Source organism: Erithacus rubecula (assembly GCF_903797595.1).
Source record: "Erithacus rubecula genome assembly, chromosome: 21".
Lineage (NCBI taxonomy): Eukaryota > Metazoa > Chordata > Aves > Passeriformes > Muscicapidae > Erithacus > Erithacus rubecula.
In genome coordinates, this window is record NC_136673.1 from 2,960,717 (window position 1) to 2,985,939 (window position 25,223).

At 44.5% G+C, this 25,223-nt stretch overlaps 1 protein-coding gene across 2 annotated transcripts in view; it reads right to left on the bottom strand.

The window, feature by feature from the left end:
* Window positions 1-21,937: 21,937 nt before the first annotated feature.
* Window positions 21,938-25,223, bottom strand: part of COL5A1 (collagen type V alpha 1 chain) — a 120,789-nt gene continuing 117,503 nt past the window's right edge. For both annotated transcript variants that reach the window (XM_079323889.1, XM_079323888.1), the window contains exon 66: window positions 21,938-24,306. In XM_079323889.1, the coding sequence (XP_079180015.1) occupies window positions 24,160-24,306 (147 nt within the window). In that variant the 3' untranslated portion in view covers window positions 21,938-24,159. The remainder of the gene's footprint in view (window positions 24,307-25,223) is intronic.

Sequence of the window (25,223 nt, forward strand, 5' to 3'; positions counted from 1 at the left end):
AAATACATCTCAACCCATATTAGATGGTGTTAATTAAAATGACTTACTGGGTAATGAGCTACTTAAAAAAAAAAAATAAAAAAAAAAAAAAAGAAAGAAAAGAAAAAGGGAAATCAATGAGAGTCTGTGCTCAGTGAAAATCCCAGTACCAGGGAATGCACAGAGCCCCTCTCCTGCCCTGCCCACCCCATGTTCCTCACCCTGTGATCAAGGAGAGGTCACAGGACACCAAAAAGCAAAGCACAGAACAAGCAGTGAGAATGAAAATTCACTTTCATCCCCCAAAAATGAACCTTTCAGGTGAGTGAATTGTAGAGCACATTAACAACGGGGGAAACATTTTATGGCAGAACTGCAGGGAAAAGGAATTACATAAACTGATATGTAACCACCTCTGCAAACCAGGGAATTTCTGTGTTTTATTGTGAGACAGAGCTTGGCTGGGCATCTCAGAGCATTTTGCTCCAAAATTCATGTAAACATCTGTCTTGGTTTAAGTGCTTCCTTAACACCAGGCTTAACTGAGCAGGAGCTTATTTCAGCAAATGCACTACAAGGTTTCTGCCTGCTAAAGCTCTTATTAAGTGTCAGAAGAAAATGGGCAAAAACTCGCTGGGAAAAGGAGCCTGGCTGCCAGCAGTGGAGAAAAGTGGCCTTTATTCATCTCCTGCATTCAGCCAAGCAGCCATAAAAGCTCTGTGCTTCCCCCAGCCCTGCCCTGGAGGACAATCTGCAGAGATAGAGGGGAAGTTGAGTCTCACAGCCCAAATCCATGCAGTTTGTCATAAATAACAGAAATGGCTTTTTTTTTTTCTTTTTTTCTTCTTTTTTTTTTTTTTTAATGGGTTCTCTTGAGACCTTCAACCTGGGGAAAGGGAGCTGCAGCTCCAGCTCAGCTGGGCTGAGCAGAGGCTCCCAAAAGTCATAAATTTGGTTTAATTCCCTCTCAGTTTGAGCTGGGCTTTGCAGCAATGCTGCAGAACCACAAGTTTGTATTTCCAGCCTTGCTTACTAAATCCTTACACTCATTCTAAACATTTTAACTGGTTTTCTAAAACCCAACCTGAAAATGCATTTTTTCTCCTCTCCAGCCCTCACCACCCTCCGTGTGTTCAGACCCACCACGGAGCCAACACACCTCTCAAATATTGGAATAAATCAATTATTGCTGCCCAAGGATCCAGCAGCCTCCCCCACCTCCTCCCCCTGTTCTCTCCTCCCCAGCTGTGCACAAAGGGAGCCAAAAGCAGCAGGAGGTTAAACAGGGAGAGGGAAGAGCATCTTCTGTTCTGTGCCCAGGGAGAGAGCTCTCCTCCCATCCCTCCTGCCCATTATCCTGCCATCAGCACTAAGCACAGCTGTGGTGGCAGTGGAAAAGTGGGGCTGGATAAGAATTCAAAGGGCAGAATTCCTGCTTGGCACCAGCAGCAAGGCTGGCACAGGGCACAGAGTTATTCCTGCCTGGTGGAGTGCTGGGGTCACTGAGTCAGGGGTCTGAATTCTTCACAGAGAAATCAGAGTGCAGGGGTTGAATTAAAGCCTGTGGATGGGTTCAAGTGCATTAAGCCACTCACACATAAAGGTGACATTTCAGTAAAAGTAAATCAGTAATTTTAGGGTGAGTTCTGATGCTTTTAGTAAGTGAAAGGTTTCAAATGCCACAGTAGCAGTTCCAGTTCTAGTGAAGGTTCAAACTCACTGATATCTTCAGTAGAGGCTCCAGACCCACAGCTGTAGACAGGACAGAGACATAATAGAGCTATAGCAAGAATATTGCTGACATTTCTTAGATAGAACAAGATGGAGTGTATGAGTAGTTCTATACATAACCTGGGTGTGCTAAGAAACTGGGATTCTAAAATTCTAACAGGTTAAGGAGTGGTGGTCTGAGCTTGTGTCTGAGCTTGTTGGGAAAATCCTGTATAAGAGTTTCTACTGGGGAGAGTTTCTGCTTTTAGCCACTGCATTTGCCATTTCTTTTTGCTATTGCCTGTTGAGACTGATGTGCTTTGTAATAAATAACCTTTTAAACTATTAGCTGCTTTGCTTATTTAAGAAAACCCAATGAAATAGGAGCCAAGAGCTCCAGACTTGGTGCCTTAGAGCACCAGAGGTTTGAGTATCTCACAGTGGACACTCCAATAATTGGGAAAAGCTGTCAGGGATGGGATGAAGGCCACAGTATCCAAAAAGCCAAAGGAGAAGCTTCCATTTATTCCTGCTCCTCACTGATTTTCTTTTTTTTTTTTTGTCCAAAAATTTAACAAAACCCAATTCTCTATCCCCCAAAGAGCTGGGCACCAGTGCAGAGAGCACAACAGAAGATTTTGCCACCATGGGGTAAAGAACATCCTTTATTTCTAATAAATTTGGCAGGACTCCCTTTAGTAAAAAAGGAAATAAAAAGTGGCTTTGTCATTAAAAAAAAAAAAAAAAAAAAAAAAAAAAAGTGGGGGTTTAAGGAAATCTTCAACAGAGATAGAGAAGCCAGAAGAATCTGTTGCCTTCAGAAAAAACTTATCAGCATTTTGTCAGAAACCTGATTTCCCTCTTTCTTCATAAATTACAGAAGATGGGGGAAAGCAGGAATAAATGATGAATGAAGTACCTTAATTAAATACTAAAAAAAGGGAAGAAAAGAGGGACTTGGGGCACTGTATTTCAATTCAGTCTCTGGCAGGATTTCACAAGCCTGAGGATAATATTTTACTCTCATTTTGTGTTATAAATGAAGAGCTGCACTGGCAATCTTCACCCCCTGATAGAGAGGAGAGGTGGGAGAGTGGAAAACTTTGGAAAAAACACCTCTGAGGGGCCATTTGGGGGAAAAATCTTAAAAAAATGAGTTCTCTTGAGTTCCCAAAGCTGTGGGAGCTGTGAGTGCTCCCCTGGGTGGGATTTTCCTGGGAGCTGAAAATCAGGAAAATTCCATCACCCCAGGAGAAAATTGTGCCTTTGGACCAGAACCAGAGGTTGTGAGATGAAACATCAGGGAAAGGGGAATTTTTATCTTCATTTTTGCATCTCAGAAGGTGAACCCTCATTTTTGGGTGGGTTTGATTCCTCATCACAAGCTCAACCATTCTCCTCCTTCCCTGGCCAAGCTGGAGAAGCTGTTCCCATCTCAGTTTGAGGTTTTCTCCTCTGCCCTCATTATTTTGGACCTTTAGGTCTTAATTCCCATATCTTTGCCCAAAAAAAAATTTAATTTAAAAATTATAATAACAATAATAAAAAAAGAAGTTTGCATTCTCCATTAAAAAAAAAAAAAATCCTTTATTGGGAAACACCTTCAAATCAAAACAGGAAGATCCTGCAGGATAATTCAGGTTTATTAATACAGAAGGGAGGGCAGGGACCCCTTGAACCCCAGCAGGAAGAATTTGGGATAATTCCTTGGATCCTCCACCCAGTGGGGTTTTCCTGGGAGCTGAAAATCAGGGAAATTCTGTTTTTCAGCCCAGGAAAAAAAGAAGTTCCATGGACCAAAAGCAGAGTTTGAAACATCAGGGACCATCCCAGCTCCAGCATCAATATTAATCTGCTCATTAACAGAGCCCTGAGAAGTCAGGCCCAGGGAGAGGGGGAGGGAAAAAAAAAAAAAAAAAAAAAAGGATGGAATCAGCAAACCAATCCATCCTGGAGATTTTTAGGTTTTTGATTATGGATTTCTTTCTTCCACCCTGACTCAGCCAGAGCAGGGAGGGGGGTGAGACCTGTGCAGTTCAACAAATCAATTGATGAATTTTTCTCCCTGACATTCAGGGTCTGAGTGCTGGGCTAATCGTAAAAAAGGCACTGCCAGAGGATTTTAATAAATCCCTTTAATTAAGTGATATGTTTTAGAATTAAATTATGATGAAAACCATAAATCCTTTCCCAACAAATGGAGTTCAGTGTGCACAGAAGGAAAAGGGCATTCCTCTTCCCTCCTGCTGTTTTTTCCACCCCTTAATACAACAGGATTCAAACAATTCATTATCAAACAATGCAGGAAGCTGGGCCATTTATCACCCTGCAATCCTGGCTTTTAAATTAGTGGGATTTAGCCTTGCACTAACTAATCCTGTGCCAGCAGAATGGTTTGAAATTTATTTTTATTTTTTTTTTTACCATCTCACCTGGAGAGGTAATTCCCCACAACTGAGGCTGGGGTAGGGCTAAAAACACCTTGGAATGGAGGTGGGACAGAGCAGGAAGAATTAGAAAAAAAAATCAGTTTAATCAACCTGGAGAAATCAAACTGTGGGGAAGAAATGAGAGGAGAGAGAGGAAACTCCTTGGTCCAAACTGGGGGTTTCAGGAGGTGGGAAATGAGAATTCCAGGAGGAAAAAAAAAAAGTTTGGCTGTGCTGTTCTGGCCTGTTCCTCAATTCCTGCTTTATCCTGGACATTGCACTCAAAAGGAAACTTTGAGCCAGGGCAGCGGAGAGCATGAATTGCATAAAAAAAATTTTGGGAAGAAAAAAAAAAAACAAAAAAAACAACAAAAAACAAACAACCCAAACCACACACACAGCCCTTGCACAAAGCTTTCCCTGCTCCAGGGGCTGCTTTATCCATCACTTTATCCATCACTTTATCCATCACACTCGGGGCTGGGAAGCCAGAGCTGCCTCAATGCAGCACAAAAAGTCAATAAACGACGAGGGAAACTTAACAGCAGGAGCAGTCAGAGGCTCTTTGTTCACATATTTACCTTTCCCCACCACCATTAGAGCCTCTGCATAAATAGAAATGTTCATTTTCCCTCCCTCCTCCCCTGGGATGGAGCTGCAAACAGCTCAGGGTCCCCGGCTGCTGTCGTGCCCTCCTCCAACAAGGCTGATGGTAATCTCAGGAAGAAAGAAAATATAAAAAAAAAACCCACAAAAAACCCCGAAATCCCCCGTTAAAATCGCTGCTGAAGGTTGCAAACAAGGTGAGAAAAACTCACACCAATGAAATAATGGGGTACTGAGAAAATTGAGGCTCATAAGAGCAAATTCCTCAGCATGAACTCTGCAGGAGGAGCAGGGCTCTGCTGCTATTTCTTTTTTGCCACACTCCCTGCTTCCTTCCACTGGTAAAATTTACCCCCAAACCAAGCACTGTACAGCCACCACGATTTTTCTCATGAATCTTCACTAGTCAGGGATGTTGATAAATTCACAGAAACTGCTCGTGTTCACTAAAGAAAAATCCCAACCTCATTATTCTAATTAATTTTTTAAAACCTAAACCTCGTTCAGCTTTTTATTTTTATTTTTTTCCCTTCATTTTCCAAATGCTACCAGCACTAAACCTCCTGGCTTAGCTGCACCTGCCTCCCTGAGCATCCTCAGCTTGGAAAGGAGCACAAACCCAGCAGCTGATGGGTTTTTATGGGGGCAAAGCAACGACGAGCCTCACCTGAAAAAAACCTGATTTTGTACCAGATGTGTCTGAATAAACTCTCTCCAGTTTGGGGAATCATATAAATTTGAGTGCTTTACAAATTGATTTTTATTTTGCTTTTGCTTTATTTTGTCACAGCATCACCTCTTCCAGAGCAGGGGCATTTACATTTGTCACCTTTTTATTGCCAGCAACCCCTTGATCCCAGATTTCTGCTTCTGGCAACATAAAAAATACCTACAGGGAATCACAAGGTGAGACCAAGAGCAACAGGAGCTGCTGTTCTCCTGCTCCTCTGTGAAACCAAAGGTCATAAATCTCCCAGTTAAAATTCTCTTGATTGATGAAACACAACTTATTGCTGGTAAAACACCCTTGTTTTCAATAATTAATATACAAGATACCTCGAAGAAAGGCAGAGATCTGGCGTGGGGGGAAGGTGCAATTATTGTTTCATTAAAGATTGATTACATGAGCGGCCAGTCATTTGAATAATGGCTCTGCTGACACCTGAAATGGAATGATAAATGAGGCTTGGGCCACTGGATGCTCAGGTTGGCTCTGCAATGCCAGCGAGAAGCAGCAGCAAAAGGTCACTTGAAATATTAAAGAGCTGAAGATCAAGTAACTGTGAATAAGGTCAAACAGAGTGTTACGGCGACGGGAGAGGAATTAATTGAATGATAATTGTCCTGCGTTTATGCACTCGTTTTTATTTCACTTCTTTTTTGGTGGGAGAGAAAGGCAAAGGAACTTCAGGAATTCGGGGGGTTTGGAAGAAGGTCCAACCTTCCCAGCCCAGGGCTCTGCAGGAGGAGAAAGAGCCCTGAGTTTTCTGGAGGAGAGAAGGATCCTGAATTTTCTGGAGGAGAGAAGGATCCTGAATTTTCTGCAGGAGAGAAGAATCCTGAATTTTCTGCAGGAGGAGAAGGAGCTTTAGGTTTTCTGGAGGAGAGAAGTATCCTGAATTTTCTGGAGGAGAGAAGGAGCTTTAAGTTTTCTGCAGGAGAGAAGGATCCTGAATTTTCTGCAGAAGGAGAAGGCGCTCTGGTTGTTCTGCTGGAGGAGAAAGATCCCTGGATATTCTGCAGGAGAGAAGAATCCTGGATTTCCTGCAGAAGGGAAAGGAACCCTGGATTTTCTGCAGGAAAGAAGGATCCCTGGGTGTTCTGCAGAAAAATGAGCCCTGGGTGTTCTGTTGGAGGAGAAGGATCCTGGATTTCCTGCAGAAGGATCCTGGGTTTTCTGCAGAAGGAACCCTGGGTTTTCTGCAGAAGAAGGAGCTTTGGGTTTTCTGCAGAAGGATCGTGGGTTTTCTTCCTGCCCATCCCCACCCCTGCAGCTCCCAAGGACACAGGGAAGGGAAGCAGAGAGGGGGAGCAGGTTTGGGACAGAAAGCAGCTCCCAGTTCAGCTGAGGTGAGGGATGCTCTGTTCAGGTGCTGAGGGCTCCTGTGGCACCCAGGGCACTCCCTGAGCCCCTAAAACACCCCTGGGTGCTGCTGTGTGGGGGTGAAAGCACAAACCCCATCCCACAGCTTGTGTGAGACATCCCCTGTTTCCCACAACAAGGGTCATCCTGCAGCCAGCAGTTTGCCAGGCAGGAGTTACAGTTAAGAAGGAACAAACACTGCTGGAAGTAAATGCCTTAATTATATAATGATGGTTTTGCCTCGACTGCAGCACTGAGGAGACCCTCTTCTATCAAAGTCAATTAAAGGCTTGCTACTCTCCTAAAGCCCAGCAATAAAACAAGAGCTGTACATATCCATTAAGCTGCAGTAGACATCCATTAAACTGGCTTTTGCTGCTGCAGCTCATTTACTGCCAGGTTTGCTCTCATTTCTGTGGTTTTACCCTGGTGTAACAGCAGACACTTGGCAGGCTGAGCCCAGCTGATTTACTCCAGCCCAGTGCAGATCCAGACGTGGTTACAAAGGGGGTGAGAGTGATGCTCCCATCTTAAAGACCTGCAAATAATCCTTGTGCATCAATAAACCCTGGAGATTCAGGCTGAGCAGCCTGGGCTGCTCTGAACACACACACACACATCTGTGTGAGACTCTTGGAGGGAATTTCTCCTGGAGATGGGAATGTTTTCTCCCTCAGAAAGTTTGGGAGGAAGAGGAGCTGTGTGTGCAGTTCCTCCTGTGCCCCTGGGTGCTGGGAGGGGAGCTGGAGGTGATGCTGAGGGTGGCAATGAGCTGGGTCAGCTGCTCTGAGTTAAATTCCCTCTGGAAAAGCAGCTCCATTCCCAAATCCCTAGCTGGGAAACTCCAGACCCTCATCTGCACTCAGTTGTTAAACTAAATCACTTAAAAATGTATTTTTTTTTCTCTTTTATCACACTTGGCTGGAAGTTCCCTTGGAAGGGGAGCAAGTGTGGGGCTGAGTTTCTCCTCAGTGTTTTATCAGACACCAGGAACTTCCCTGGATCTCACTCTGCTCTCAGCCAACCTTTCAAAGATCAACCTCCACAAAGGCATTTGGAGCTTCCCTGCTGCACTCAGATTAAAATCCACTCTCACTCCCAACCCACAGAGCTCCAGTGGTGCCCTGGGAAACAGAAAATCTCTGTTCTCTCCTGTGGGCTCAGGTTTTTCCCCACAGGGAAGAAGCTGCTGTGGCAGACACAGCTCAGCCACCAGCCAGGGATGCTGCAGACACTGAAATTTCACTTTTCCTGATTAGTGTTGGTATTTCAAAGAGCTCTTGGGGAATGTGCCTGAGCAGTGCAAGACAAGGTGTTGAAATCATCAGCACTTTAAAGGTGCCTTTGCTCCCCTCAGATTTCCTTCAGAAGAAGTCTCACAGCATTTTTCATGAAAGGAGCTGGAGATTACAGGGAAGTGGTGAAAAGGCAGGAGAGGGACTGGAGAAGGCAGTGCTGGGCTGTGGGCAGAGCACAGGGGGTGCCAGGGGAGCAGGGGACAATCCCTGCACCTCTGGGGATGGCCCAGTGGTTTTCATGTCAAACTGAGCAAACAGGAGGAAGAATTCTACTCCAGACCCCAAAGCATCTGTCCCTTTATCCCATCACACAGGAGGAAGAATCCCATCCCAGAAGACTCCAAGATATCTGTCCTTTTGTCCCTCTTTCCCATCAAACAAGAGGAAAAATCCCACCCCAGCAGACCCCAAAACATCTGTCCCTTGTCCCTCTTTCCCATCAAACAAGAGGAAAAATCCTACCCCAGCAGACCCTAGAATGTCTGTCCCTTTGTCCCCTTGTCCCCTTGTCCCTCTGTCCACCCCCAGCTCCCTGTGCCTCATTCCAGGGATGCCCAGGAAGGAATTCCTGAGTGGAATCATCTCCCCTCACTCCTGCAGGATGTGTTTGTTCTGTTTTTTGGGGTTTGTGACTCTCCTTTTGCCTTGGCCACAGCTGGGAGCACAGAGCTGGAATGTCAGAGAGCCTGAGATGAGCAGGGCTGGAATGGGAAAGGAAAAAGGAAAAGGGAAAAGGGAAAAGGGAAAAGGGAAAAGGGAAAAGGGAAAAGGGAAAAGGGAAAAGGGAAAGGGAAAAGGGAAAAGGGAAAAGGGAAAAGGGAAAAGGGAAAAAGGGAAAAGGGAAAAGGGAAAGGGAAAAAAGGAAAGGAAAAGGGAAAAGGGAAAAGAGGAAAAGGGAAAGAGGGAAAAGGAAAAGGGGAAAAAGGGGAAAAGTGAAAAGGGAAAGGAAAGGAAAGGAAAGGAAAGGAAAGGAAAGAAAGGAAAGGAAAGGAAAGGAAAGGAAAGGAAAGGAAAGGAAAGGAAGGAAAGGAAAGGAAAGGAAAGGAAGGAAAGGAAAGAAGGAAAGGGAAAGGAAAGGAAAGGAAAGGAGAAAGGAAAGGAAAAGGAAGAAGGAAGGAAAAGGAAAGGAAAGGGAAAGGGAAAGGAAAGGTCAGCACACCCTTGGCTGTCAATGTGGCTCTGCAGAAAGAAAACTAATTAAGACTCCAGGCTCCACAGCCAGGAATGCAAATCCTTACATCTGTCCCTGGGCCTTCATTATCCACCTTGGAGAGCTTCTTCAGAAAAAGGGGAAAACCAGCCCATATCCAGCCTAATTGGCTTAATTTCTCTAACTGCCTTCCCCCCTGAGATCTATTTCTAAAACAATTTCCACTGTTCTTTCAATATCCTCTTCTTATCTCCTTATCATCATCTCATTCATCCCAATTTGGAAAGAGGCCCAATAAAAGAACAAAAAAAACCCCTGAGTTTCTTTTGTTTTATGCAGCACATGATGTGAATTTCCCAGCAGCAAAATTTTAGGGTCTCCTCCTAATCAATCCTTGATTTCTTTTATTCCTGACTAGGAATTAAAATTATATTTTCGAGGCAGGAGATGAATAACAACAGCAGCAGTTCGTGGTGGAATCTTCTCCATTTAAAAATTGAGACAGGCTATTTTCGTAAAGCAAAAGTTCAGCTTCAAAAATTTACTCACACACAGAAGGTCTGAGCCACCTCTCCCATCTGTCTCCAAACCCTCCCAAACCCTCCCAAACCCATGGGCTTCACAAAGGGTTTGAGCCATTTTCCTTCTCAGTTTGGCCTTTAATAATTAAAGAGAAAAGAAGGAAAAAAAAATTTAAAAATAGAGGTGAGAGCTCTGAGATTTACCTCCCCCAATAAAAGCTGTGTACACAGTGATTTACAGAGCTCTGCTGGCTGGAGCAGAGAAATGTGTGCCCCTGGTTGATTTATGAACCCACCTGGCATTTGCAGAATCCTTGAGCAGCAAACTCTGGGGTCAGTAACTGTGGCACAGCCCAAGCCCAGCACTTTGCTTGTCTTGATTTCCCCTTTATTTCCCTTTTATTTCCCTTTTATTTGCCTTTTATTTGCCTTTTAAAAACCACATTACCACCAAAGCAGAGCAAGGACACTCCAGGGCCGTGGGCACAGGGGTGGCTGTGAAGCTGCAGGTCCCTGATGGTGGATTTGGGGTGGATTTCATGGCCTGAAAACCATCAAAGGCAAATTTTTATTTTGGCTATTTCAGCTTCCCAGGGTGAATCCTCTGTGGATGCAGATTCTGAGATGGGAACTGCTGGATGATGCCAGAAAGATGATGCTACAGGTGCCTGAATTCCTTTTAAAATTCTGGTCTAAAATTAAATTAAAGGATTCATTTTTTTCTCTCTCTATTTATTAAAAACAAAACCAGCCATTTTCAGGTGTCCCCTTGAACTGGAGCCCTTCAATTCTTCAGCTTCTGAATGTTTTTGGTCCCATCTCTCTGAGGAGACAGCAAACAACCCCCAGGATGTGATTCCTGTACCAAAAATGATTTAATTTTTAATTTTTTAATTGACCCCACAGTGTTTCCACAGCCTTTCTGTACAGGAGCCCACACTGGGAGTGTCACCCTGGTAAATGAGAGTGAGGGAAAGGATAATTCAGGAGCTGGGAAAAAACCCCAAATTTCTTTTCCTCTCTGTGCTGCTGACCAGGATCTCCATTCCCTGAAAATTCACCTTTTCCTGAAGCTGGAACCACAACAAATTCCAGCATTTAAAACATTGATTTTTCCTGGAATAATTTCATTTGCAATCCATCCCAACCAGCTGAGCACTGCAATACTCTCTCCCTCTGGCTTTTTTTTTTTTTCCCCTTTTTCCACCTCATTCCCAAAACCCAGAGCACTATCCCTAAGTGCTGGAATATATTTAGCCAGCCTAAAAGCCATGGAATAAATGAGTCAGCAGCAGCCAAGCTCAGTAATGAGAGAACTCTGAGCAAACTCTGTGCCACAGTTAAACTCTGAAATATCAGCCCATCCTGCTGCTCCCTCTCCTAAAAAAACATTCCCAAAAAACAAATTTTCCTCAGGAGTGCTCAGGCGTGGGGACAGATGGAGGAAAAGCAACTCCATGGGGTGGAACTCCACCATCCCTGCCAGGGAAACTCAGGGGAATTCAGGGGAATTCAGGAAAATTCGGGGGAACTCAGGAAAACTCAGGGGAACTCAGGAAAATTCAGAAAACTCAGGGAAGGTCAGGGGAACTCAGGAAAACTCAGGGGAAATCAGAAAATTCAGGAAAATTCAGAGGAACTCAGGGAATTCAGGGAAATTCAGGGGAACTCAGGGAAATTCAGGAAAATTCAGGGGAACTCAGGAAAACTCAGGGAAATTCAGGGAAATTCCTCTAAATCCCTGGAATTCCTGTCTGTGGAACAATCCATCACTTTGCAGCTCCAGGCCCAGAAGAATCTGCATTTTGATTTCTTTCACTGCCAGCATGTCTTCATTATTTGGTGGATTTTATTTTCCCATACACAAACACAACAGGGTAAAATCTCAGCAGGGATAATAGATGCTCCATAGGTGCCAAAAATAAAATACCAGCAGATTCTAGACAGGAAACTAAAGGTGTTGAAAAACTTTCCCAACTCTCGTGCTCCTTGGAGAAGTTCTGCTCCTTCCTCCTCTCCAAACTCCAGGCATGAAAATGCATTTTTTGCTTTTTTTTCCCCCCCAGTATTTCAGTGCTGAAAACTCCAGTTATTAACCAAGGGTGTGCACTGGGGCAGAGAAGATCTATTCCCTCAGCCTGGGAGAAAAAATCACTCTGGATAAAATTGATTCCTTTGCTCCTTGAAGTCTTTTATTTCACACAGCTGGCTCTTCCAGCTTTTCCTGCAGAAAAGCAAGACACTGAGGGTGATGATGTTTCATTTCTGCTCTCTCCTCTCTTTGCCACAGGCTCAGAAATCTCTCCTGAAATGCAACACTGCTCATAAAGGGCAGAGCTGAAGCTCCATGAATCCAGCATCATCCTGCCTTGCCGGGGCTTGGAAAGCTCCAACATTTCATTTTCCTGCTGTGATTTATGGCACAGAGTGGGGGGGAAATGCCCTGCTTGGGTTATTTTGGAGGAAGGTGATGGGTTTTTGAAAAATGAAAACTGCTCTGACCCAGCAACAACAAATGGGGAGGCCCCACACAGGGAGAAAGGGTGTGGAAACTTCTTCACAAAGTTTCTCATTGGTGATGAGGAAAAAAATACTGATCTTGCCTTGATTGCCTGTCAAGGCAAAATGATTCCAATCTTGGGTGAGCAGATATTTGCAAGGCTGCTTGTGTGGTATTTAAACAGATGGGCAGAGGATCCATCACTCTGTGAAGCAATGAAGCAGGACAGAGGTTAGAAAAGCAGCTACAACCCCAAAAGCTGGGCATGAAAAAAGACTTGGAATTTTTAATTTTTTTTTTTTTTTTCCCACATTTTTTTGGAGGAGGCTGGAGCCTCTGAGCATCACCTCTAGGAGAAAGCTGTTCTGTGCAAGCAGGGAGGATGTGAGATGTAGGCGGGGAGCACAGGGACATCAGAGCTTAAGATTAAGAAATAAACCACAATATTAAGACGTGTAGAAATATGTTTGTCTCTCAACAAGCCTGAGCAATCCTGACTGATTAATAGACACCTGGGGTGGCATTACCTCTGCTCCAGGAATTCTGGCTCTGGAAATGTGGGATTGGGGGTGCTTGGGCCTCTGCCTGCACCCCAACATCCCCAAAAGAACCTGATCCCAAATGAAAACTCTGCATCCCAGAAGGAAATCCACAGATCTGATCCTGCACCTCCAGCTGGGAGGAGCCCAGGAATTGCTTTCATGGATTGCAGTCCAAAAGCAACTCCAACCCTCAATAAATCACCTGCCCAGCCCCTCTGAATCTCACCACTCAAAGGCAGCAATAGCCAAGGATTGATTTTTACAGCCAGCTGAAAAATTTCCCTCCAAGCATCTCTTTTAGGAGTAATGGCTTTTTTAACAGTATGGATACCTGGCAAAGTTGCTCGTTTGAAAAAGTTTCTCAAGCAGAAAAGAGTAATTTCTGAAGATTTCTGGAATTTTGGGTATTGAATATTTCTGTTCATAGGGTTTTCTCCCTGGAGAAAAGGATCAAATATATTTTACCCCCCGTTGAGTTTTTTCAGGTGTTAGTTATGTTTAGTTTTTTCCATGTGTTAAAGGGCATCCCCAGCATTACCTGACACAGAAAAAAATCTCTGGTGCCAACAATCCAGGCTTGAAATAATTATGGGAAAAGAGAACAGGGCTTGGAGAGGGTGATAGATTGGGATCCAGTCATGCCTTTGGTCCCTTTATCCACCTTGAACTCCTCATGCTCTTGATGGGATCACTCCAAATTCCTCCCAGCAGCTCTTCCAGGCTCCCTTTCCTGCCCCTATTTCCAGCCCAGAGCTGCTGCAATAAATGATGACACTCACTCCATAGTGAGATTCCCACTTCCCCTCACCCTTCATTGGATTTTTCAGCCTGGATTCCTCAGCTCCTCATTCCTCCAGCTCATTTACACCATCTCAGCTGCAACAAATGGGTACTTTATTATCTGCAACTGGCCCTGCCAGAGGACTGGGGTTGTTCTTGTGCTGGCTCTGAGCTCTGGTGTTTTGTTGTTTTTTTTTTTCCCTCTCTGAATGATATTTTCAAGCTCTTCCCCGGGTGAGTAGAGAGAGAGAGAGAGAACATTTGTTATTGATAGAATTTCCATTTAAATTGAGGATGTTGCTCAGTGCAACACGTGTTCAACCAAACTCTTTCCTCCTCAGCGAAAACAGCAAATTATATGAAGGAGAAAAAGAAAATAATGCTGGGAAGAGGAGAGGGAGGGGTGAAAGGGAGAAATCACAAAAGCTGCTGTGAAATCCAGCTGGAAACACGCCTGTAATGAGACATCTCGATCTTAATAAGGCAAAGCTTGGGTTCCACACCCAGCTTTGTGCAGCTGCTTCCCCTGACAGCTCCTTTCTGTGCTCGCCAATCCCATTAACTCTGCAAAACGAGAGACAAAACAACCTGAAATCTCGGGCTTTTAAAAAATCAACAGGGATTCAGCCCTGTGGAAGGTGCTGGATGAGCCCCAGCAAAGCCTTTTCCAAAGTGGGGAATGGCTCTGTGGCACTGCTGTTTTCAGGTGGGTTTGGTTTGAGCCACAAAGGGCTGGGAAATTAAAGGGAGGGATCCCAAAACAATTGGAAAATCCATCCTGATGGAACCTGGGGGTTCTCCCCATCCCTGGGCAGCAGGAGGGGAGATCTGGAGCAGGGAGAGGAGGAGGAATTGAGGCTCCTCCATGATTTCCACCAGCTCTGGGGTGATGCTGATTGAGAGGATCCTTGTGTGAAAAAGCAAGCTTGGATTTTCCTCAAGCTGCTCAAGGAAAACATGAGGAAAATAATTAAAACAATGATTAAGCAGGTGCTGGATGTGTGAGACACGTGATGTTTTCAAATCATGTTTACCAGGGGTGTCACTTTCCTTGCACCAATGAAATCACTTCTATCCTCAGTTCCATGACCTAATCTATATAAGTGTAATTTAACACCTGTTAAATCTGTAAGAAAACCTAAACCAAAAAGTGTTTCCTTCTCTAACCAATAAATCTTTTCTATTTTTTTTACACAAACTCTTTTCTTTAAAGCCATGGCTTTCTTCAATAAATACTCTAGTGCCATGTCACTGTGTCCTATGCAGTAACCCCTTTCAGTGAAGAAACCTTTCCTAATTCCCAGTCTAAGCCATTTCTGGCACCACTCAAGGCCATTTCCTCTCCCTGAGCCAAATTTATCTCAGCAGACTGAGGTCAGCAGTGGAACTGGTGACCTGGAGATGTTCCTGCTCCTGGATAACAGGGAGAGATTCTCCAAGTCATGGAAAAGAGAGTCAAGAGGTGCAAGGACCTGGTGGGGTTCATCTCCAGTGCTCTCAGGTGTTTTTCTATTTCTAATCAGACAAAAAACCCCAAAACTCTTAAAAATAAAGTTTTGCAGCGAGCCAGTCACATCTTCTCTGTTTGCTGTCACATCTCTGCTCCAGGAGGATCCAGAGGGCACATCCATGCCAGGCCAAATCCCATCATCCCAGCAAGGAGGAACAGTCATAGAAAACACATTAATCTCTAGAAAAAACATAATTCATCTTCATCTGCTCCAACAATGCCCCCAGCATGGACCAGGCTGTCTCCAGCTGGGGACAGCACAGGGACATTGAGCCCCTCTGCTGCTTTCTAGGATTAAAGTGCTGAGCCATCCTCTGCCCCAGGAAGCCCAGGATCCACCAAAAAATGTGGGTTTTTTGCTGTTTGTAGGGTCACCCCCAAGCCTAAACCTCAGGTGTGAAGGAATGGGTTCCATATTGCCCACCAATGGTTGCTACGGGGGAAAAAATAATAAATTTATCACCCCTTGCAAGAGCTGGTAAAAGAAAGATAGAAAAGGAAAGAGAGAAGGAAAAGGAATAAGAAAAAAGAAATAAAAAAAATCCAACTCTCAGAATGATTCTGCCTGAGCTGCACAGGAATATTATTTATGGTCCAAAAAGCCCCAGAAGCATCTGAATGTAAAGCAGAATCACATCATTGATAACAGTGTGCCCTGATCAGAGGGAAAAGACATCTGAGCAGGGGAGGCAGGGCAATGGCACATTTTCAGCCAGCTGGAGAAATTGCAAAGGGATTTTAATTCTGAGGATGCTGAAGAAAATTGCAGATGAGGTTCTATGAGAATAAATAGTGTCTGGTCATAGATCAGCACAACTTGATTTTCTCCCCGAGTGCCACGGTATCAATCTTGGGAAGGGAGGGAAGGGGAAAAATCAAGGTGACAATGAATTATTCCTCAAACCTTCCTCCTTAAAACAAACCCTTGCACTCTTGCTGGGCAAACTGGCATTGCTGGAAGGAGCCTGAAATGCAGATCAGGAGAGGAATGGGGGAGGTGGAAAGAATATTTATATACAATAAATATTTAATCCTGCTCATGTGTTTCCTCCTGAAGAAACTCATAGCAGGGATTAATTTGTGCATTATCTCCCCGCTCCACTGGTGCCCTTCAGCAAGGTTAATCTTTGCCTGATGCAAGTTGAGAATTAAATCCGTGGTGGTGGGACAACTTCCTGTGGGGTTGGATTGATTTCTTGCTTTTCCCCACCCAAAAATGATGGATGTGTTTGGAAGCCATGAACGCTGCCTTGTGGAGCAGATAATTCCTGAATTCCTCCTTCCTTCTCCCCTCTCTCCCTGCTGTGTGTCTTAATCAATGCCTCGAGTCTGGCAGGTTTTTGATTTCTGTTTCAACAGGGTCTTGGATTGATCTGCTGGAAGGGGAAATCCTAAAAGGGGACAATTTTGTGGTTTTTTTTTAGCTGCTGCTCCCTCCTGAAATTCAGCATCATGCTGGAACCAGGTGGAGTCCAACTTTCAGCTCTGGGGGAGGTGGGAGCTGAAGGGAGGCGATTTCCCAGCCCAGTTTTCTCATCTGGGATCCCCCAGGAAACCTTTGGATGTGAATTTGTGCTGCAATCTCAAAGAGATCAGACTCTCCACCACACCTGGGATGTGTGAGAGCACCTGTGGCAGAACCCAGCAGCTCCTGGTCCCTGCTCAGCTGAACAGGTGAAGTTTTAAACTTCAAAAGGCACAATCAGGGTATTTTCCCCCTCTGGACCCCCCAGGCAATGGCACAACCACAGGAATTCCCTTCCCTGGGCAGCATCCATCTCCTCTTGGCCCTGGGATATTCCCAAATAATCAGCACCAGCACGATGCTCTCCTGACTTGGTACTATTTTGGCACCTTGGAATGTTCATGGAGTCAGAGAATCCTGGAATGGTTTGGGTTGGAACTCATCCAGTGCCACCCCTACCATGGGCAGGGACACCTTGACTATCCCAGCTTGTTCCAAACCCCATCCAACCTGGCCTTGGACACTCCCAGGGATGTGACAAAAAAAAAAAAAAAATCCCTGAGCTGAGAAAACAGAGAAAACACAAAAATCTGCCAGCTGAGAACAGCCGGAAAATAATTTTTAAAAATTAATAATAATAATAATAAAAAAGAATCCAAGCACGGCACAGGAAATTTTCCACAAAGACCAACATCTCATTGTCAAATTAACATATTAATAATTAGGCAGGATGAGAACATGTTGTCCCAGGGCTGTGCAGCAGCAGTTCCTGGGGTGCTCTGAGTGTGACAGCTTTACAAGATGTAATTTCAATGCTCCAGTGCTCCCCTCCTTCTGCATCTGTGAAAGAACAAGCTGGCTCCTCTCTGAAGGAGAGTTTCCTGTGCTTGATTTCTTTGGGGTGTTTGTTTTTGAGGAAAGCCTGTTGATATGAGTGGGAATTGGGAGGTTTTGTTGGAGGGAAGCAGTGGAGTGTCTCTGGAGAAAATCATTTTGCTGCCACGATGGCCCAGGATGGGGAAAATCTGCAAGCAGAGAAGTTACAAGGGATAAATGAATAAATGAAATGGCAATAGGTGCTGTTAATAAAAGTACAGCACACTGAGCTCCTCCTGCTCTCAATAAAAACCAAAATGGGTTTTTAGAGCAACAGCCCCAAATCCAGCACTTCAAGAAGATGCTGGAGATCCCCTTGATGTGAAGGATTGGATTCCCCAGAGCTGGAAGTGCTGAGGGAAGGATGAATTAAGAGTCAATTATTTCCCAGGCTGTTTTTGGGTCACTGCACAATGGCAGAAGAGCAGCCCTGCCTAAACAACCCCTGGCAGATGTTGGGAACATTAGCCCAGCTTGGCCTCAAAGGTTGCTTTTGCCTTAAAGAAAAGCACATAGTTAGAAAATAAAAATGCAGGAAAAATCCAGATTATGCAGGGATACAATAATTGATGGATAATTATGATAAATCCTTGCTTCTGCTCATGACAGAGGGACTCTGGGCTTGTGGTGCCAAGTGACCCAGGCAGCGTTCTGCTGTCCTTTTAAAAATATATATTAAAAATGTGGGAATTGTGTGGCTAGAAAGCCAGAGCAGGGAATTTGCAGAGGCACAGCTCCTGGGCAAGGTGTGAAGAGAGGGGACACATTTGACTTGCACTGCCTCAGCTTTTCTGGGCACTCTGTAGATTAATTTACAGGTGGTGCTGAACTGCCAGAGGCACCTCCAGCTCACTTGTTTTTTTCACAGGAAGACATGAGAGGGTTTTTTGTGCTTTTTTCTTTTTTTCTTTTTTTCCTTTTCCCAGAGCTGTGGGTCAGATCAATTCAACTCTTTGCTTGAGACATTAATAAAAATGAACCCAAGTCAAATCCAGCCTGGCTGGGAGAAGATGCAGGACAAAAAGCAGCTGAAGGACAAGAATAGCTCCAGCTCCTTTGAATGCTGTGAGAGCCTCACTCTACACAACAATTTGCATATTTTCTCCATGCTAATTCATGCACAATCCTCTCCCTCCTCATTCCATCCTCCCACTTGGTCCTGCTGCTTCTGTCTCTCCAGCAGAGCTCTGGTGGCACTAAGGATTCTCAATCCTTTGTATAAAACATTCACAACTTCTCTTCTTATTTACCAAAACTCACCTAGACAGGGAGGGGATGCCCAGGATCTAAATTTAATCAGTGCCAACGCTCCCTTTTTGGCCATTTTTATTTTTACCAGACTGTTGCAAACACAGGATTTAAAGAGTTGGGGGAGGAACATCTCCTGGAGATCCCAACCAGAGTTGTGACATCTTGTGGAGAGCAGAAGCTGCCATCCCAGAGTGACCCTGAACTGCATCCTGGTTCCCTTTCCCAGCTCCCAGCAGGAACTGGGATGTGCTGGTCCCTGCTGGTCAAAGCAGGGCTGTGTTTGGTGAGAGACTCTTGGCTCTGTTCTCTATCCCACTCCAGCAAATCATGTAGGATGAGCTTTTTTAGGGACAGCCAGGGCTCCACCAGTTAGATCACAAAATTATTTAGGTTGAAAAAGATCTGAAGATGATTGAGTGCAAGTGGAGCAAGCCAAGGGAATGCAAAATAAAAAAGGAGAGTCACAGAGCAGCTGGGCCTCTTCCTCCAGAACAGGGCTGAAAACCAAACCAAAGAACAATTCCCATGTCACAGGCACACAGCAAATCCCACAGCAGCTGCTGGTTTACCCCTGGGAGCAGCAGGAAGCACATGGACACATCCTCGTGCCTGGGTCAGCTCAGGGAACTGCACAGGGAAAACTCTGCAGGTTGCACCAGGGCAGAAACCCCAGCTCAGAGCAGAAATCCCAGAACAGGGCAGAAATGCCAGAACAGAGCAGAAACCCCAGCTCAGGGCAGAAACCCCAGAACAGAGCAGAAACCCCAGAACAGAGCAGAAACCCCAGAACAGAGCAGAAACCCCAGCCCAGAGCAGAAATCCCAGCCCAGGGCAGAAACCCCAGCTCAGGGCAGAAACCCCAGCTCAGGGCAGAAATCCCAGAACAGGGCAGAAATGCCAGAACAGGGCAGAAATGCCAGAACAGGGCAGAAATGCCAGAACAGAGCAGAAATCCCAGCTCAGGGCAGAAATCCCAGCTCAGGACAGAAACCCCAGCCCAGAGCAGAAATCCCAGCTCAGGGCAGAAATCCCAGCCCAGAGCAGAAATCCCAGCTCAGGGCAGAAATCCCAGCCCAGGACATTTGAAATAAAACCCCACACAGTGGGTAAGGCAGAGCAGCAGTCCCAATCCCTGCAGCCTCCCCTCCCCTGATTTAAATCTGTGCAAACCTCACTGGGATCAGCTGTCCTTGGAAATTCCCATTCCCTGGGCTGGGTGCTGCTCTGATCCCCCCCAGCTGCTGAGCTTGGTGATTTTCATCCTCCCTTTGCTGCATCCCAAATTTTTGGCTCCTGGTCCTGCCCTTGTGGGATCCCTGAGGTGGAAAGGAGCTGCTGCTGGAATTTGGGATAGCATCCCCATCCTCACCCCATAACTGAGCAGTTTTGGGTGCTCACACTCTGTCTCAATAATCTGCTGCTCTTTCTGTGGCTCTTCCAAAAAATCCTCTCAGTATTTCACCTGCTGCAGTTACAGCTTTGGAGCTGGAGCACAAAATCATGGACTTTGTTCTACAGAAAGAGGTGAAAGATCTGCCATGGCTCCTGTGCCAGAAACAGTCAGATCCCTCCTCAGATCTCTGTTTTTCCCTAATAACAGATCAAAGCTTCCCTCAGCACAGAGGCATTTGCCTGCAAGCAGCAGTGATTGAGTGCAAATCACAACTGGGCTCACCTGAAGCACGATCAAGGTCCAAGTGAAGCTTTTCCAGCCAAGTTTTAAGTAAATAAACTTATTTTGCCCACGTTTTCTTCCTGCAGCTCTGTATTTCTGGGTCCAGCTGGGTGAAGATTTGGCCATAATACCCAAGATTCCCAAAACTACTCCTAGGAGTTAATGACAGATGAAATGAGTGAAGATTAAACGATTTCAAGTCCAGCTTGGACGGGCTTTGGAGCACCCTGGACTGTGGAAGGACCTGGATGATCTTTAATTTCCCTTCCAACCCAATCAGTGACTTTGGCTCCTTCTCTGGACACTTTTTAGCAAAGAACAAAGATCATCAAAGATCTTCTGCAGCCAAAGGATGAAAGGCAGAAACTTTTGGGACACAGAGCTTGGCTTGGTCACGGCAGAGCCTCGTGCAGAGCTGGGCTTGTGGCACCTGACCCACCTGCAGTGCTCCAAACGTCACCTGCTGGAGCTCCAACATCTCCTGGAGCTGCAAATCCAGCAGAAATTGTTTGGAGAAGTCCATGAGAACCAGAGTGAACAGATCCAGATTTGTGCAATTCCCCACAGTGAATTCCAGAGGATCCTGGAGTGAAACCTGCAGGGGAGGAGAGGATGAGCAAAGTGTTCCCTCCACACAACAGGCACCAAGAACAGGAATTTGGGCATTGAGAAACTCACCAAGAAGCTGGAAATTTTTTTTTTTTTCCTGAATTTGTCTTGGGATGAGAAGATCAGCAAGAGAAAAGCTCGTCTGGTGATGCTGTTGCTGCTGTGGAGAAGGTGAAGAGCTGGTGACCACACAATGTTCTCCTCCACATCCCAGCCACAAAAAAACAGGTTGGATTTTTGCACAGGAATTCCTCACTGAGAAAAAAACAAACAAACAAAGAAAAAATCAATGAAAATATTCCAGGCCTGGAAATTATCCACATGATATGTTTGGATTGTATTTTACAGTATTTTTTACCTTTTAAGCACTTCCACTGCTCCTCTGATGAACTTTCCAGGCTCCACAGGGCAGGAGGGTCCTGGGGAAATCCTGCTGCAATCAACTCCAAGACGAGATTCACATCATGGGCGTTTAGGTGGAAACAGTAACCTTGATTTATTGAAAAAAAAAAATCTATTACATTTATTCCTTTATTACACAGGTTTAAAAATATTTAAAATAAGCTCTTATGGGCATTACACTTAAATTTTATGACATGTTTATTGGACTTTGAAGAAATGTACAATATGGCATTTGACACTATATTTTAAAAAGGGCCTTATGTACTAGAAGTCGGGTTGTTTTTTTTTTTTTCCATAGGTTTTATTTTTCTCATCAACATTTGTTCAAGTCAATATATATTAAGGGAAGGAGGGAAAATAAAATTACACAAAAAGAAAGTCTGCAAATACAAGTAGTAATTTTATTGCAATATACCGTAGCTAAGTGGTCTGGGGGGGATCAGAACAGTTTGGAGCTCAGTACAATTACAACACTGTGGAATTCACAGAGGAAATTTTTATTCTCTTTCTTTTTTTTTTTTTTTTTTTTTTTTCTTTAAGCAGAGAAATCAAAAGGAAAAAAAAAAAAAAAAAAAAAAAAAAAAAAAAAATAAAGCTCCCTTGATGAGAAAATTGAGAACAGAATCCCATGACCTGGGCAGACACAGAGGTGTGGACAAATATCAGGATATGGCTTTGCTGGGATGTGCAACCTTTCCTGCCCTTCCTGCTGTTGCCACGGTGACTGAGAAGCTGAATTCTTTATTTCTTATCCTAAATTCCTTTTCACTGCTCTGCTGCTGGAGTCTGCAGTTTTTAGGGTAGCACCTTTTGGGGTTTTTTTTTTATTCCTTTAAGTGGGAGAGAGCAGGGGAGGAGAAAGGAGAGGGATGGACATGGCATTGCTGCTCCCTCCCTTCCTCGGATGCTGCTGCTCTCAATTCAGGCAGGAGGGGGGAAAAGACACCATATATAGGTTTTTTTTTCACAGTAAATGTGATGTCTTTTCCTTCTTGGTGAAAAATCCCCCTTGAGCTGAACGCTCCAGGCCAAAGAATAATAATAGTAATAATAATAATTAAAAAAAAAAAAAACCACCCCACCTTGCAACAATTATTTTCCAGCTGAGAGACCTGAAGAAGGAAAACGGGCAAGGAGGAAAAATAAATGGTAAAAGAAGAGGGTGTGAGCCGTGGAAGGAATTTAAAAAAAGCAGGAAGAGTAGGAAAATTGCAAATTGCTGGGTGGGCAGAGATCCCCACGGCTTCAGGACACCCAACATCTACATAAATTAGCACCACAAATGTGCAGCCACTGAGGACAATCTGCTCTGCTTCCCACTGGGAAAAGGCATGGATAACCTTGGGAAAACCAAAAAATAAGAATTAAAAAAAAAAAAAACAAAACAGTTATAAGGACATTTAATGTTTTTTTTCTGCATGGGCCCATCCAAGGAAGGACAGGAAGAGGAGTTGGACAGGAGAGATAAGAAGGTGCCATGCATTTATCAGCAGCCAAAATCTGCCTGAATGTGCCTAAAAAGCCAAGTGAGAGATTGGCCAGTGGCAGGGTATCCCCAGTGTTGTGTCAAAGTTATCAGATAGCACCACAGAGATATGTAAAAATAACTATAAAAAGCACCTTTTTTTCCTTCTTATTTTTTTATATATATATTTAAATATATTTTTTTTATTCTTGATATTCAGAGAGGACAATTGGATTTCCCCTGCCACTGGGAATGGATTCAGGTTTAATTCTTATAATTTTAAAGGAATGCTGAAAGAAAAAAAAAAAAAAAAAAAAGAAGAATGAATTTAAAATGAGCAAGTAGATGAAAAGGCAGAGGCTCAATACAGATCATGCTTTTAGATCAGGGGATTTGTAGGAAATTTGTTAAAAAGTGGCTTTAATTTCCTCATTTTGAATGGAATCACTCCAAAAGGCATCTGTGGCTCATCCCGGGGGTCATTCCAAGGACTCCAGATCCCAGTTTGGGACTGGGAAGAGGCAGAAGTGGGGACAGGAGCTGCTGTCTTCATTCCCAGCTGGAAGCTTGGCTGGGATGGGGTGGCTTTAATACAGACAAGGTCACTTGCATGGTTTGAAGGCAGAAACATTCCAACATTTCAAATAAAAACACGACACAAATATTTACTCACAAACATACAAAAATAGAAGCACCTTTAAGACACTGGCAAAGAGATGCCCAGTGTGACCTTGAGTCAGCACTTTGGAAAACGTGGAATGAGGCAAACTCAGTGGAGGAAACACGGAAAATTCTGGAATTGGCTGTGGCATCTCCATGCTGGAGCTGATCCAGACCTTGTGGAAGGCAACAAAACCTCCAAGGAGCTTCAGATCCAGGATTGCTGGGACTTCAATGAGGATTTTCAAGTTTTTTCCATTTTTTTTTTAATTTCCTTAGGAACAAATGCTTCCTGGCGAGAAGAAGAAGAAGAGGAGGAAGAAAGGAGGAGTTTGCTGGAGGTGGGCTCAGCTTGGTGGCAGCAGGGACAGGGCCAGGTCTCCGTGTGTGGCTGCTGGTCATGAGATTCCATATCCATCCTGGGAATGGCTGAGGGGGCACAGAGGGGCTGGGACACAACAAAATAGGTGGGGAGAGGGGGAAAAAAAAAACAATAACCCATCGCTGTCCAGTTTCAGACCGTGCACGTGACGAGGAATTCTTTTTTTTCTCCGTTTTTTTTTCTTTTTTCTCTTTTTTTGTTTTTAATTAAATGGCGCAATGAGGTTACGAGGTTGCTCATTTGGAGACTAGGTTCAGGTGGCTCTTTTAGCCCAGGAAGCAAGCTGGTCCCACCTCGAATCCAAATTTCTGTGCTGCTTCTCCGAAGTCATTGAACATGATGTCGACTATGGGGACCTGCTCCACTTTGGGCGTGTTGATTTCCAGGATGGTTTTCTGGTAGCCTTTCCTTGCCTGGAATAAGGGATGGAATAATGAGGATGCCTCCAAAAAAACATCAGCACAACTGAATAATCACCACTCTGCTGGGAACAGAGTGTTGATTTTTGCCAGGAATTTTTGGACCCAAATCCGAGTCACCACCACCTAAACAAATTCATTTGTAGGTTTAATCCATGTGCCTTCAGGTGACCACTGAAAAACACTCCAGACGTTGGAGCAGAAGCAGATCATGACACTCTAACTCTGCTCCAGCACATTTCCAAGCTGGAATGGGAGCCTGGAGAAAATGTGGCTGTGGAAGGGTTGTTTTCCCTCCTCCAGGACCTGCCTGGCTTGTTGAGCAAATGGGAGCAATTTAATTTGAATATATTAGTGAAAAGATCACATTGAAAGTTTGATGGAATTCACAAGGTGCTGCTGTCTTTTTATCATGCCTGGTGGCCACAAAGTTCTTTCCAAAATATAAATAATTATTAGAGGAGCAGAAGTGCCCCCCAAGGGCGTACAAAGCTGCACAAACAAGACAATTTATGGAGCAGCTTTGGGCTCTGCCTTTCCCTGTGATTTGTGTGGTTCAGAAGAACAGGCTGGAGAAAAAGGGCTGAAAGTTCAGGAAAAACATATTGAAATTATGGGAAGAACATCAACCCTGGAGCTCCTCTGGCTTCAGCAGCCTCTCCACTACAGCAGGACCTCTGTGTGGGGCAGCCCAACCTCAAATCCAGAGTAGGGCTCAGTCCTGGAATCACTTAGGATGGGAAAGACCTTTAGGATCATCGAGTCCAACCATGAACCCAGCAATTGGATGGGTTGTAGCACTCACTCCCCAAAAAAGAAGCAAAAGCACCTCTAAACTCCTGGTGGAATTCTCTAAGTTCCTAATGGCCATTTTATGGGGTCTGAGAGTCAGGCTAAAATCATCTTTAATG